The 15,918-nt window shown below is 43.9% G+C and overlaps 1 protein-coding gene across 1 annotated transcript in view; it reads right to left on the minus strand.

The window, feature by feature from the left end:
* Positions 1–11,056, minus strand: part of RAB11FIP4 (RAB11 family interacting protein 4) — a 120,297-nt gene extending 109,241 nt beyond the window's left edge. Inside the window, exon 1 of the mRNA XM_074160102.1 lies at positions 10,913–11,056. Coding sequence (XP_074016203.1) covers positions 10,913–11,056 — 144 coding nt within the window. The remainder of the gene's footprint in view (positions 1–10,912) is intronic.
* Between the last annotated feature and the right edge of the window lie 4,862 nt (positions 11,057–15,918).

Consider the following 15,918-nt stretch of genomic DNA (forward strand, 5'->3'; position numbering starts at 1 on the left):
GCTAAAGAGCCGCTGCAGCAGCCAACTGCAATAAAACCAAAGGTAATTTATAGCCACATTATTCCACCAACTCAATCAAGCAAGCTTTTCACCTGAAATGTTGTGTAAACCATTCATGTTTATAACTACTTAGACCAACTCCTTCAGAGCTCCATTCCCTTCCAAACAGGCGCTAATTTGCAGTAACACAGCTAGAACTAACTGGCCACCATCATTTAAACAGGAGCCACCCACCAAAAAGCACAAGTAATGACAAGCCCAAAACTGAAGCTGTCCCTGAAGAAGGAAGGAATAAGCTGGGTGAATAACATAGTGCCATGGCTTCAGCTGGGACAGAGTTAACTTTCTTACTAGCAGCTATTACAGTGCTCTGTTTTGGATTTGGGATGGGAAACAGTGTTGATAGTGCACTGGTGGTTTTGGTTGTTGCTAAGTATTCAAGGCCTTTTCTGCTCTTCATACCACCCCACCAGCGAGGAGGCTGGGAGTGCACAAGAAGTTGGGAGGGGATATCACTGGGACAGCTGACTCCGACTGACCAAGGGCTATTCCATACCACGTGACGCCATGCTCAGTATATAAAGCTGGGGGAAGAAGAAAGAAGAGGGGAACGTTTGGAGTTATGGCATTTGTCTTCCAAAGTAACCATTATGCTTCATGGAGCCCTGGTCTCCTGGAGATGGCTGACCTGCCAGCCAATGGGAAGCAGTGAATAAATTCCTTGGTTTGCTTTGCTTGCATGACTGGCTTTTGCTTTACTTATTAAACTGTCTTTATCTCAACACATGAGCTTTTTCTCACTTTTACTTTTCTGATTCTCTCCCCCATCCCAACTGGGGGAATGAGCGAGTGGCTGCGTGGTCCTAGTTGCTGCCTGGGCTGACACGACTGACATAGTGAGGCCAGAACATTACGTGTTATTTCAAGTAGCGTCCAGCAAAAAAATAGCTTGCAGACAGAGTTGTGATGCTATGGAATGACAGTGGTGATTACAGTCCGTGTCCCTTGAGGCATCATTGATTTTCATGCATTAAATACCCCTGCTGCATGGCGCCCTCCTCCTCCTCCTACCATTCTGTGACCCCAGGCAGCAGACTGAGAGCAGCAATTTGGCCCAGCATGTGCCAACCCACAGAATATTCAGTGCCCAGCCCAAAGGAACAGCTGATACAGAAAATCACCAACCTCCACCACCTGCTCTGCCCACTCAGTTCATTCGTGCCAAGCACAAGTTAGAAGTACCAAGAGGATGCTTCCACACACCAGGATTGGCAAGTTTCTGAAAATGTATTTAAAATGCCATGGGAGAAAGAAAACTATTGCTGGGAAAGGAAATGTAGTTCACAATAGTCCTACCAGGTTTACAAGAAAAATACAGTAAGAGAAATTACATGGGCCTACGTACAAAGAAAAAGCAATCTGTGCCTTGTACTTCTGGCAAAATGAAAGTAGTTTGTAGTTTTTAACCTTTTCCTGAGGTTACCTGGATGACTACTTAAATCAAGAAACAAATGATCTGCCAGCATTCGCACCAGGACAGAAACTTGACCTATGCCAAATTCACTGTACGTAAACTGTCGTTTCACCTATTGGAAAGACATCATGAGCTTGGTTAGAGCCAAAGTTTCCAATCTGGCTGACAGATATCCAGAAATCTTCTAGATTACCAGTACATCATCTGGCAAGGTGACTACTAGGACAGTTGTGAGGTGGTAGATTATTGATAAAGATAGTAATGTGTCACCTCCGAAGTAGCACTGGCAGTTATAGATATATCCACCTACAAATTTAGACTTTCCCAAATGATAGTTTGTCAACAGCAGACTGTTCAAACCAATTTCATTCTCTAAACAAGACAAATTGGACTGTCTTTTTGGGAGTAAATATCACAGCACTTTCCAATAAATGCATCCAACTGTGCAGAAGAGCTTTTATCTGGCAAAGGGCACGAGAATTCCCAGGTGAGAAGGCAAGATGCAGTTTTCCTCAGTGGAAACTTCCATGCCTTGTAATTGCTCAGTAAGAAGAACAAAACTGACATTATCAAAGCTCCTTTGAAGATGTGTCCCAAAACACTCCTCAAATTCTTTATTTCCAAATAATCCCAAAGAGAACTGAGGAATGAAACATACTATTCACTCTTCATGCTGGAGGCTAAAATTCACAAGTTTCACCAATGTCTGGCTGCAGTACATGAAGTCAGAATTCATTTGCTCAAGACCAAGGAATGATCAGGCAACTGTGATCACAAGCTGTGAAAATCAATAGGCAAAGAAACAAATACTCATGAGCCAAAAATCCTGTGTTCTCTTGTACTACACTTTAAAGCTGTTCTTCTTGCACAAACTCACTGATTTTCGTTTCCTAAAGATTATATTCCTCTAGTCTTGTACACAGCTTAGCATTATCCATGGGTTTGCATTACCTATTGCTTTATTTCCCCACAGCTCTGGATAACTGCAAGCTAAACATAACTCCAGTTAGGCAGAGATGTACTGAATAGCGTATTTTCTCTTCCTTCTTTATCCACAAAGTCTCTGTACTTGCTCAATACGTAACTTGCTAAATAATTGATTTTTCAGCTTTCTCGCCAACTAAAGGAAATCAAAACCATTTTTTTCCCTTTTTCATGTTTCTCAGAAGAAAACAGAAAAAAATGCTCTGTGTTGAGCAAAATCTTATGTTTTGGAGCATCTTCACTTGTTGTTTGCCAAATATTTCAATTTAAATTTTGTCAATAAAAAGCTAGCTTCAAATGGAAACAATGAAAATACCATACTTTTAAAAAACCCAGAAGTTGAAGTTAATTACATTCCTTCATTTATAAGGCAAAAATAATTTGCCACACTCATCTGAAATTTTAGGACTTTTTTTTTTTCCCCACTCTTCACACACAAACAAGACTCAGGGTCTATAGGTTACTTGCCAAATGAGGAGAGGAAGAAAACATCAGCTTCAGCTGAGACACTTGTATTTTGACACAATACCACACCAATCCAGCACAGAAGAAACTCCTGCAAAATTCTTCTAATGAGAGTCCTACAGCTTTCCACTGTTCCCAATAGGTAGCAGCACCGAGAAAGGTGTCCTTAGCGTCGTTACAGGAGGATTCTGTACTACTATAAGGTGACAGGATATACTACTTGCACAGGGACAAAAGGGTGAGTGCCAACAATTAGAAATAGTCTCTGTGTTGACATCTCTGTGGCATTTCACTTTCTGAATTGTAGCTATTGCTACTGTATTGCTACTACACATACATTATAGGGCTTAATTGGGCAAAATATGTTCAACTCATCGTATAGTCATTTGCTACAAAAACAGTGACATCACCAATATTTTGGAACAGTTTCTCAAATCTATTAATACCATGCAAACATATGCACAAAGCTGTTTGTATCTGCACATTTGTTTGGGTTTTCTAACATAGCAACAGAAGTGTCATTGGAAAATAATATCCTGTGTTCCAAAAGCCATCTGGATCCCATTGGGGAGGGTCCATTCATCAGGAGGTGACGGAACACCAACAGAATGTCTTCTTTGGCCCATTGCAAATCTTCACAATAAACCAGGCACTGAGGATATCCAGAATGACCCATACATAGGGAAAAATGTGAAGCATGCTTTACCAGCAAATTTGCAGCTTGTGTACCAGAAATGTGCCCCAGTTTGGAACATCACAAAGCACTGCCACAGACTGAAGATCCCCTATAGAAAAGGGCTCCTTGCAAGCTTCCTATCCAAGGCCTGCTTGCCTGAGTCCTGTACCATGACCCTGCTTCTCTACTGGAGGCCAGCGTTACAGAGCCTGCTGTGGGGCAGCAGGGAACAGCTCTGTTCTCCGAAGAGCAGCCCTGAACCAAGAGGGGAAAAAACAGAAATTTGACAATGCAGGTGTATGTGTGATGTTACGGAATGCTTGAGAAGACATGTATTTGAGCATCGAAATGGAGATAATTTTAAAACTGATACCACTCTAGAGGAAGAAACTGGTTTGGTTGACACCCCTCATTCTACCAGGCCAAGAGCCTCTCCACTCCAGAACAGACAATTCCAGCATCTTTCCTTCTAATTTCCAGCAGAAAAAAGTCTCTACCATTCCTTAGCTTTTCACTTGACCCTCTAAAACCTATAACTATACCCAAACTAAATTGTCAAAGCAGCTTTAAAATCTGAAGAGTACATTGTAATTTTTCCAGGTCTGTGCCCTGTGCATTGATCCTGTCCCCCCTGCGGTATTTTGACCCCACAGTTCACTCCTGTCACTCAGTCTGGGGCCAAACATACTGCAGAACTGAACTGGATTCAAGGCTTAGGAAGGAGCCCTACTATTTCTGGTTTAAACTACACACAAAACGTGAAAACGGCGTTCATAGTTCTATGGAAACACCTGCATTCTCTCCAAGTGAGAGAATGCTCTCGCTCTTCAATTATATCTTGAGTAAAAAGGAACTGAGATGTATTATACAGTGCTTTGTTTACACTCACACTGCTGTTGTAAAACCGTATGTTATAGTACTAGTGATTGTGTCTGACGCTCTCTTTTATCATTCATGTGCTTAATCACACCCTACACTGAGTTAACTAGGTTCGGCACACGGATGGGTATTTATTCAGCAGCCTATGCAAGTATCTAGGTCTGAGATCACGTGTGCCTCCCGAAACACTGCATATTTTAAGAGCTGCTAGAACCTCATCCCTAGCTCTTGAGCAGACAGTCTGATTCAAAAATCAAATCAGGGATTTTAAAATGTTTGTGTTTATAGCATTAAAATCAGATAAAATTAATAGAAAACTATGTTGTCAAGTACATAGAGAATAAAAACAATCACATTTACTTACATTATAAGGCAATTGATTTTCTTCCACTTTGTTGCTATAAAAGCACTGCTGCCAAGCCTGAGCCAATTGTGCTAAATTTTAGGTAACAATGCAATTTAGAAACCAAGAAAAATTCTGTATTAGGGATCCCCCACAAATACTCTACGCCAATGGCTTGCTCCCCCTCCAAGACTTACCCTCCCTTGCAGCAATTTTGTATAAGTCACTTTTCAAAGCTTAATCATGTTAGAGGAATAAAATCAGTACGTGCTAGAAATCTCAAATCCTCCCTAGGATTTGCAAGAGCAAATTTCTGGAGAACATGCAGACATGTCACAGACGAAAAATACCAATTTTACAACAGCATGGATTGAATCAGGCATGGAAAACGGGAAAGAGGGAGAAAAATTTACATAGAAAATATCTGGTCTTGCTAAGCAGCTGAATGTTTTAACTTCACCAGTTACATATGCTACCTTCCACACTGTACACAAAAATGCAGTAGTCTTCTGTGCTGGATCTACATGCCAACTTTTTTCTTTACTTTTGCATTTAATGATAAGACAACACAATATCACTGTACCTGTACTAAATGTAAACACTGAGGTAGTTATAAAACAGTCATTTAAATATCAAGAATTGCTATAAAAATTGTTTGCCATTCCTTTAGGCATTAATAACTTACTATTTCAGATCACTGACTCGTATTGCAAAACATAGCAACAATCAATTCTTAACTATACATACAACCCCCTCAGAGCTCTTACCTTTGAAATGCAAACACATTACATAACGAATGAAACCCATGAGTGCACAGCAAACCTACAGCTTCTCTCTGCGTAACAGCGCTTCAGAAAATGTTTGATTAACAGTACGTGCTAAGCTTGTTTTATGTCAGCTGTTTAGAAATACATGCTAAGTTTCAGGATATACCAAAAGCCTATTTTAAACATACTCACTGCTAGTTTATATTGCATTAGGAAGGCTACAGTGACTGTGCCTTAACTAATCCATAAACTAAGTACCCCACTGTGCCATTTCAGAACTGCATTTTTTCCAAGTCACTGTAAATTATATGAAATATCTGGGTCATTAGCAAATACCGTTTTAAGGAGTCTAAATGTGTGGCAGCCTTGCTGCTACCTACAGAACACTGTCACATACATAGGAGTACTCTTCTCATCCTTGTTACATCTAGGCAAATATTTTATTTATTCTTTCAGTAATTATTTCCAGGAAAAGCAGAGAGGAAAGACATCGTAACTCTTTTCTGCCTCCATTATGAGAATGGCAGTATTGCTTGGTAACACCCTAATACTTCTCTTTTAATGTCTCAGTGCCAAAGTCTCTTTTTCTCATGGCTGCACATAAATCCAGAGCATTCTACACATTATCTAGCAGACACGAACTAGTCTTTGTCATCAGGTACATTGATGTAAATTTGCAGTGATTCCATTAATTTCTGCTTGCAACACTATGGCTAGGAGCCTGAAATTCACCCAGACCATTCAGAAAGACTCCATGTTGCCATGCAGTGAAATTACACTCCTGCTCTTTCCAGGACAAACTGGTTATGGAGAGGTTACAATAGAAGGGCTGTGTTTAGAGCATGACTCCATCAGATGTCCCTGGGAGACATCTGAAAGCAAATCAAAACGGAGCATCAGGACTGTCATTAAACTCAGCCGGCAGCCACAATCTACTACCTGGGCAGCACCTGAGGTTGATGCCTTTAATTTCAGCCCAGAATGGAAGTGACTAAAATTAGCAACAAACAACTCCTTATTTCAATAGTTTCTTTTGGCCAGAAAGTTTCATCTGTTCACGTGAAATACGTGAACTTGTTTTCAGCTACTTCTGTTCTATACCACTAGTGAACCACTGACTTCAAGTTAATTACTGTCCACTCACAAGAATAATTTATATTCACCTATAGATTTTATTAGCTGCTCAAGTTCTCTCTCACATGTGACACTGCTTCAAGTTGATGAGCATCTGCTGATCTTACCATGACAAAGATTACCATCTAAGCACCTGTATGGTTTGCACACCTCCAAAATGCGATTACATATCTCAAAAAGAAGTCAACGTGTTCAGCGCGTTTCACTTGTTGCTGAAAACTGAATGTAGCATTTAAATAGAATCCGGCATAACGAAACATCAACTGGCACTATCCTGAAATACACATTCACACAATCCACTGCCAGAACTGGGGCTTGCTGAACACGTCACTCACAATGATCCCAGACAGTCGGCTGCTAGTGCAACTATCTTCCCAGTGAGAGGGAACCAGATGGTGAGCGACTCTTGGCATTTTTCAATGTTATGTGAAGTGTTTCTTCAGCTAGTGAGTACACGCCATCCAGTGAAGTCGCTTTGGAAACAGCCCTTCATGTCTTTTCTTCAGATTTCTCCACAAATGGCAAACAGACCATTCAACAGGAAAGCAAGGCCCAAGCCTGCTATTTTTAAGCACTGAACCAAAAAGTCTCAGCAAGGAGTTTCTGTTGTCAGTGGAGATAAAGAAGTACCTCTGAACAATTTATATCATCCTTGGGTCCTGTTACACTCTCTGAGCATTCAATTGCTCATCGGTGACCATGGAGAAAGATTAGACAACTCAGTTAAATGCCTACAGTCAGATGGGACAAACAGAGGTCAAAATGCCAAACTGCTTAAAAGCATAAATTCCACAACTATTTGTATGGGCAAGCAGTGCTCAACAGCCAGCCTGCTCTGCTGGTAATTCAGGCACCACAGCAGGAATTGAGAGCCACGATTCTGCTCCTAGCTCTGCCAAATTGGTCAAGTGATTTCTTCCTCTAGTTGAACCACATGCCTTGTAGGGCAAAGCAAAAGTTTGCAAGCAAACTTGCTAGAAGTGCTTCCACAGCCAGAACGCCTTTCCTAAACAGCTGCTCTGAGGCAATCGCTGTTCTGCTGCAGTGGACTCTCAATGACTGCGTGGCAAGAAGAGGATTTCAGTGCGCACGGGAAAGGGAGAATGGAATGAGGTACAGTAGTGACGGTGTGGTCTTAAAGAAAAAAAGAAAAGCATCAAGCTATGAGAAGCAGAGACCTCAAAAACCCACTAAAATTAAAATAGTAAAAAGAGTTAATCAGAAATGTTAAAGTTTATTATTTTGACTGTGCAGATAAGGACTGTTTTGCTTGAATGGAAAGCTGCTGCCTTGCTGCAATATTTTGCCATGGGGCAGCTTTCAAAGAGCAGTTATCTTTCAGGAATGATAAATTTCAGTATGTTGACTACACACGTGCACACACACAAACAAGACATAAAAAGGAAATGGAAAAAAACCCCGAAAAAACAGAATAGGCTAAATGCCCTACACAGTCCAAGTCAGAAGCCCTACAGAAAGTAGTATTAAGAATTTATAGACTCCAAACTTTGGATGGCAGTGGCTCCGAAGAGGTAGAGAAAAGGTGGAAAGCTGTGTGTATCAGGTTGGCACAACTGAAGGGACAGACACGCTCTCATTTCATAAACATCACCCAGGGCTACTGCTGGTAAGAGTCAGAATTATTAAGGCCACAATGCTACAAAGAAGGATCCTTCCTGTGGCCAGATGAATTACATGAACAGAAGGAGCATACAACTTTAACACGAGTGCAAATCAGTCTTTCAGTGACGCTAATGCAAAGATTTCTTTTGAATGTAAAGGGAGCTGAGGTGGATCAGGCCCAAGAAGAGTAGCACATTCAAATGTATAATCAATTTTCAATGACAGTAAATATATTCTAATGTGTTAAAGGGAACTGCACTGTCTCCTCAGTTTAATTTCATGAGACGCATTCCCGCACACACCTTACTAGGTTCCTGCAGAAGCGAGGTAGAAAGCACTGTGCTGTATGGGAGAATCTCACTGTCTCCAAACATCAACTGTGACTCATCACACATAAAGTTCATTTTTAACAAGACTTAAAATCAGACTAGCTCACCTACAGTGGTTGTTCTACAGTAAATCTGCACTTGGAAAATTGAATCTCTATTTCCCTAGCAAGCCTCTTTTGGTCATTTACAAAATCCATTTACTCAGCTGACACAGTCCTTTGAAGTCAAGGGACTGCTAGCCAGTGACTACAACAGACACAGGGAAGCAAACCAGAACAAGTTGTATTATAAACCTGATAGATGTATAGATAAGACTTCTCTGTCCCAGTTTTGCAAGTATCTTATCAAACATTGCTAGTTACAACTGAACAAAATAAAAAGGATATATTTCTCATCACTGGTAATCTCTCCCACGCCTGCTCATCCTGAAACCTTAATATTACCACTGACAAGTGGTACTTTTCTACTGACGTCATTGTTGAGATTTCCAGTTTTCTCTTCCTTTCCATTTCATTTAAATATTTTCCAACTAATATATTCCAAGTCACTCTAAGCTTATTAGATCACCACCTGAATTCTGCTTTGCATCTTTCCGAACCTGCTGCCCTCTCACACCCTTAGAGATTTCTAAGACCAAAAAGGACTGTTATGATCATCAATGCCACCCTGCTGCAAAACAGCCAATGGAATTTGACCAGTCTTCCCTAGTGCTGCAAGAGAAACCCACTGATCTGCCTCCAACTAAATGCAGTAGTGCAAAAAGCAATTCTGATGCAGTGCATCTGGCAGTAAGGATTCAAAAATACCTCTATTAGTTTACATAAAATTATACAATTTACCAAGAGAGAAATAAAACCACAAATCAATAAAGCTCTCTACTGTTACTCATTTCTCCTCCTTATTATGCTGGTTAAAACAAGAAATTCCATCTTCTCATTAAGAAAATGGTTAACAGTCCTGTGACTATCTGCAAGCAATAAGCCTTCTGTCTCCTGGTCTTCTGATTTCATTCACAAGCTCTGTTTCATTACCAGCGGTAAGCTGAAAATAAGTAATTTGCTCCAAGAATTTGTGTGAATTCACTCTGGTTTTTCTGCCTCTTTGGCATCCCTTTATAAACTAACGTTTTATTCACCCCTCATGTTAATTTGTTTTGTTGTACTTTAAAAGGTCAGCTGATACTGGTTTTCTGAATCCTATCCTAGTCCCAACTCCACTCCCCCTTGCTGGCACCCAAAATTGCTGGGGCACATTGTGAAGCATCAAACAGTTAAGTGCAATATCCTGAGATTCTCCTAGGGAAAGCAAGTGTTTCTTCCTGGTTAATTTCGTTGGAGCTGCAGCCCTTGACTGAATCACTTAAGGGAACTGTTTCAAACCAAACGCATGTCATTACCCACATAGAGACTGGCCTGAATCCCGTTTACACGGATGTCACGGGTTTACATTGGTCCCACTGACGCAGCTGCTCCAGCGAGACCAGTGGCGCGACTCCAGATTTACGCTGTGTCACTGAAGGTCTGGATGGAAGTCTTCGCTCCCAGCCCATCACCTGGTGGTTTTAGGGGGCACCTGAGCTGGTGCTTCCCTGACTGCCCAGACACTTCACCAGGCAGCCTGGCCGGCGGCTCCCTCAGCCCGGGGCTCTGCTCCTTAGTACCCCCGCAGCACCTGGTACCCCCGGTGAGGACACAGCTCAGCCAGGACAGAGAAAACCCGTGTTGTCCCCAGAATAAACACATCTCCCCGAACGACACAGCCACCCCCGAGCACTCCTGGGACCGGTCCCTCAACCCGGGTGGTCTGGGCCGCCCTGAGAGAATGGGGAAGCTCCGGGACCCCCTGAGGGAAGGAGGGATCTTGGGGAGGACTCTGCAGGAAAGGGGGAGGGCGACCGGGTGGTCCTGAGGGAAAGGGGCTCCAGGCCGCCATGGGGGAAGGCTCTGGGACCCCCTGAGGGACAGGGGGAGTCCGAGGCGCCCTGAGGGGAGAGGGTCTGGGCCGCCCTGAGGGGAGGAGTCGTGGCTCCCCAAGGGACGGGGGGAATCCGGGCCGCGATGAGGGCAGGTAGGTGATGGGGGGTGTCCGGGTGGTCCTGGCGGGGTCTGGCCAGCCAGAGTCACGGCCCCACTCCCCGCATAGCGGGAGCAGCAGGTGAAAGTTGCGCGGCAGCCGGGGGAGCGGGCTGGGCCGGGCCGGGTGCGGGGGCCCGGCGGGACCGGGGGTCGCCCCTCTCACCTCATCCCCTTGGCCGAACTGCAGCCCCAGGGCGACGAAGTGCTCCACCCGGATGAAGCCGTCCGCATCCTCGTCGCACACATCGAAAACCTCCTTGAGCTTCCGCAGGAACCGCAGCAGGCTCGCCGGCTCCATCGCGGGCATTAGCTGGAGGCCGGCGGCACGGCCGCGGCCGCAGCAGCCATGATCGCCCGCGCCTTCAGCGGGTGCGTGACATCAGCTCCGGGGAGCGGGGCGGGAGGGACGGCGAGAAGGAGGAGGGAGGGAGGAAGGGAGGGATGGATGGAGGAGAGCGTAGGGAGGACGCGAGCCCCGGACGGAGGGAAGGAGCGAGGGAAGGGAGAACAATAGGGCAGAGCCAGAGGATGGCGAGGGAGAGGGAGGAGGCGGTGGGACGCCGCGCTCGGCAGGGGCGGGGCCGCCGCCAGGGGGCGTTATGGTGAGGGGAGAGGCGGCGCCGGGGCCGGGCGGGAACCGCGGCGTGAGGGGAGCGGGGCGGCCCAAGGGCGGGGAGAGGTGTGAGAGCGAAGGTAAACGCGATGGGGGACGGGGACGGTTTGGGGGCGGCAGCGAAGGAGAGCTTCCCTGGGAAGGAAAATCGCCACGAGGAGGAGGGGACGGGGCAGGGGGAGCGAGGGAGGCAGGACGGAGGAGAGGAGAGCGCGCTCCCCTCCATCAGCTGGGGGACAACAGGCCTGGCATCGCCTGGGATCCCTTCCCCGCTGTCACAGACCCACTTGCAGTCCCTTCACTGCTCCACACATCAGTCCTCCCCAACACCCCAAATAAAACACCAGTCGCACTACAATTTCTCCCGAGAAATAGCCATTGATGCTGGCCTGACGAGGTCCAGGCTAGGGGGAGGACAGCAGGGTGTGGAGAGTTAAGGGGCAATTAAGGAAAAGGAGGACACACAGAGCCTGCCCAGCTCCATTTTGTTCAAGTGACCAGGCAGAGGCACTCCTCGTGGCTGCCTTTGGCTTACGACAGACACCGTTCACCCACGCTGTCATAAGACAAGCTGGTAATGAAGGGATGTCCCTGCCTTTGCAGCGTTCCTCATTAAAGCCTTCTGCAAGTGGTGTGTTCTATGGCTGGGTTTTAATTTGATCTCTCTGCTCTGTTCCTTTTCTTTACAAGTTGTTTTTTTTTTGTCTGCTTTTTAAGCCCACAGCCGTGAGCAGTCAGAGGGAAGACCAGGAATGGTTCTGGTTCCTGCACTGTGCCTCAGACCAGGAATGACGGGCAGCATCCTAGGGAAGAAGGAGCACTAGCTCAATCAGGCTCAGGTACTTACTGCCTTGGCCAGCTCTTCTTTTCCACTGTGGTTGCTGAGCTCAGGTGACTGTCCATCACTGAGTGATGTTCTGTAGGTGATTGATAAAGCTGTCCATCTAAAATGACCATGAAAGTGCAGCAGGTTTTGAATTGAGACAGTATCCATTAATTTGCTTCTTGCCGTAAAAGAGGTCCATACATCCCATAGAACCCTGTAAATCCCATGATTAGAGCAAGCTAGTCAAATTAATCTCTTTTCTGGGAACCAATAGGAGTGTTCTCCTCAGGAAGTTTTGTCTCTGTAAGCACAAGTCTCTCATCCCTTTTACGTGCAAATTCAGGGTTGAGGAGAGGCTGACTTGACAGCCCTGTAGGCTGTAAGTCAGCTGTCAGTCAATGACAGTGTGGTACTAGCAATACAGCTCCCCACATATCCAGCCTCTGACACCAGAGCCCCTGCCACCTTGACCTTCCTTTAGTTTTACAACAAATACAGAAGAGTTCTCCTGTTCCCTTACTGATGTATGAAAGGATCTTTCCAGACTGGGAAAAAAAAAAAAGTGCAGAGATCAGATATGATCCCTGAGAAGCAAAGAACTGATGAAGAGATGTGAGGAGATCTAAAAGAGAAAAAGGAAGCAAAATATTTGATCAGCCAACTTCTCTGAAATTGTCTAGTTGAAGCAGGATTCTTAAGATGTGGGGATTCTTAGCTTTTTATCTTGGGACCCTTGAACTCATCTTCAGGTTATGCAGGAATTGAGCTTTGCACACTTCTCAGTGTGCTTTGAGGGGTACCAGCTCACAGATTTTTGAATACTTTGAATAGGTGCCCCTGAGAAGGAAGGGAAACCCAGGTATAGACACTACATGTTGGGGAGTTAGAACTGAAGTTTGAGAACTGCCACAGACAGCTTGAGTGCCAGAGAGCACTGGAATCAAGCTGATAGGAGAGCTAAAGAGGCTGTAGAAGCTGTCACTGTAGACAGCTGAATATTTTGAGCAAAGATCTGACAGCTGGGAGATGATTTGACAGCACTGAACACAGGAGAATTGGGATGTGAGATGATGTCAATAAAGGTCCAGGATCTGAAAGCTATGTGTGCCCCAAGTGTGCCAAAGCCAGGACAGTGAACTGAACATGTGCCGCACACTTGCTGGGCAACTGCACTGGCAAGGTACAGTTTGTAAGGCTAAATCAAAGAGGAGGCCAATTTTTATTGCCAGTGGATGTAGCTGGCATTACTCCTTGCTGATCTCTGCTTCTCCAGTTCTAGGTAGAATGTGTCTGCTAGTACCAGTGGCTATTTTTCCTTCCTGGTACATCAAAATACTTGTTTAATCAGAGATGTTTGGCAACTTCTTCATTTGACTCATGCTCTATGTGTAATAAATATTTCACATGCTGCAAATCTAGTTTTCTGAACTTGAATACGACTAGTGGTGGTAATACCATATTTGCCTGTTAAGAATAAATAGTTCAAGAGGAAACATTTACTGAATACCACAGGCCATGGCTGTCATTTGCAGGATTTCTTTACAATCAGCTGCTTTTCCATCAATGTCACTTCCACTTACATATCAAATTGTAATCTGGTGTCAGAAGCAGCATTCCCCAAGGCTGATGAGCTCTTCTACAATTCTGGTTGTGTTCCAGCATATAGTAACATGTTGGGACCCAGCCTCTCAAAATAGCTTCATAGCACAATTTCTGTTTATAATATACATAATCTAACCCTCTTTGAATATTTAGCTTCTAATATTCTTACTGTATTTTAAATTAAATCCTGTTTTCCGTTGACTACTGTAGCTTTGATTAGCAACATAACAGATGTGCTTCATTAGTTGGATATTCTTTTGAAGTGTCATAAAGAACAGGTAACAGGGAGCAAGAACTAGCTTATTAATACTCTTGCCCTGCCTGAAAACTTAAAAATATTACTTAAAAAATAATGGAGTTTTCTCTGGCTAGCTTAATTAGGTATGGCACAGACGCAAGATACTTGATGTTTTTACTGCCACTTTCTCTAATCTTTTTTCTATTATAAAAAGTTAAACAACAGCACAAAAAACCTTAGAAATTTGGGGGAAGTGTTTCAACAAGCAAGGATCTTCCTTTGAAATTTTCTAGTTGCTAAAGGACCTCACCTTTGGTGGGTTATTTTTATACAGTATGAACGCTCGATTTCAACAGCACTCTTACCAGATTGTGAATGAGGTATGTGCATAATTCTGCTAGATGAGCCTAGCTGGACAGCTAGCTGCAGTCACCTCAGCAAACACACCAAAGCCTTACTTGTTTCTTCTTCCAACACACATGCTGCCCTCAGAGACATTGATCAAAAAGTTTTAAGGACAGGCTGGGAATACAACATTTGAAAAAGAGCGTGCCTAAGTACAAATCACAATATTGAGTAGTATGTTCTGGCTAAAGCAGGGTTATTTAGCTGTTATTTGCAACTATAAAGCCTTGTAATTGGGGTTGTGCTCACAAAGACCAAAATATCTGTTAGCATGAAGTTACTGCCGAAATTAAATGACCCTCTGTACCAGTTCACATAAAACCATTTCCACTGTGAATTCATAGGGTCAAACTTCCAAGTGCTGACCAGGTATTTCCAGGGAGAGCACCAGGCACACAGCTGCCAACACCAAAATGTTCCCATGGTATTTGAAAGTCTCCTTACTCCACCAAGTGGCCAGCCATTTCACCGCACTTTTGTCACCAGCCAAGAGACTCCATCGCTGGCCACCTTGCGTAGGGCAGCAAGGTGAAGCTACTGTGGTTGGTAAGAAAAATCATATGTTAAACAAAAGTGAATGAATACTACGGGACAAAGAAAGGTTTCTTCCTGTTCCAAGAAGTCCCACAGTCCTCCAAATTGCCCTGGGACCAAACCTCTCTTTTTGGTACATGCTAGAAGCCTCCCTGCTGCCTTCTCTTAGGGAAAGGACAGTATCTGTCAGCTTTTCTCTCATGAGCTCTAAGCAGTTGGGTAGACTTACATTTGCCTCAGATTATAACGTGCAACGGCATCTGGCAACCTCCTGAAAGCATCAATGGTGCTAGAAATCATCTGACAGCTGCCAGGCCCCCAGGCCATTTCTGTCCCTTAGTGCTTCAGGAAGACACTTCACTCCTTCACAGGAGATTCTGGGTACAATGAAAAGTTTAAGACTCCAAGACAACCTTGTAAAAAGGAGACCTAGTGCAGTACCTACAATCAAGTTATTTTCAACTTACCCCCAAAAGAGCTGTCAAGAAGACACACAAACATTGCTCTGTGGCTCTAACAAGCAAACAACATTAACAGATCTAAGCCCCAGATTTTTAAAGGGAAAGACTTAATTTTTTTTTTTCCCTTTCCCTCCTGCAATTTATTTAAAAAAAATAATCTAGTAAATCATCTAGCAGCTGTTAAAGACCGAGGATGCACCAGCTGGTGTATTTTTTTTAAGCTAACTCACCCATAACACAGTATATGAACTGTTCAATAAGCTATTCCTTACTGCTTCAAATAAAGTTTCTAAAATTTTGCTTTTTTGTTCTATCCAAGATGGACTACACAACATCTGAATACACGTGTTCCATCTGCAGCTTTATTACAGCTGACTACAGAAATGTAATTCCCAGATATTGCTGTATTTAGCAATGAGATCTGGGACAGAATAATGAAATTAGAACATGATATACCATACTGATGGTAAAGCCAAACAGTGATTACTTG

This window comes from Numenius arquata, chromosome 17, assembly GCF_964106895.1.
Source record: "Numenius arquata chromosome 17, bNumArq3.hap1.1, whole genome shotgun sequence".
Taxonomy (NCBI): Eukaryota; Metazoa; Chordata; class Aves; order Charadriiformes; family Scolopacidae; genus Numenius; species Numenius arquata.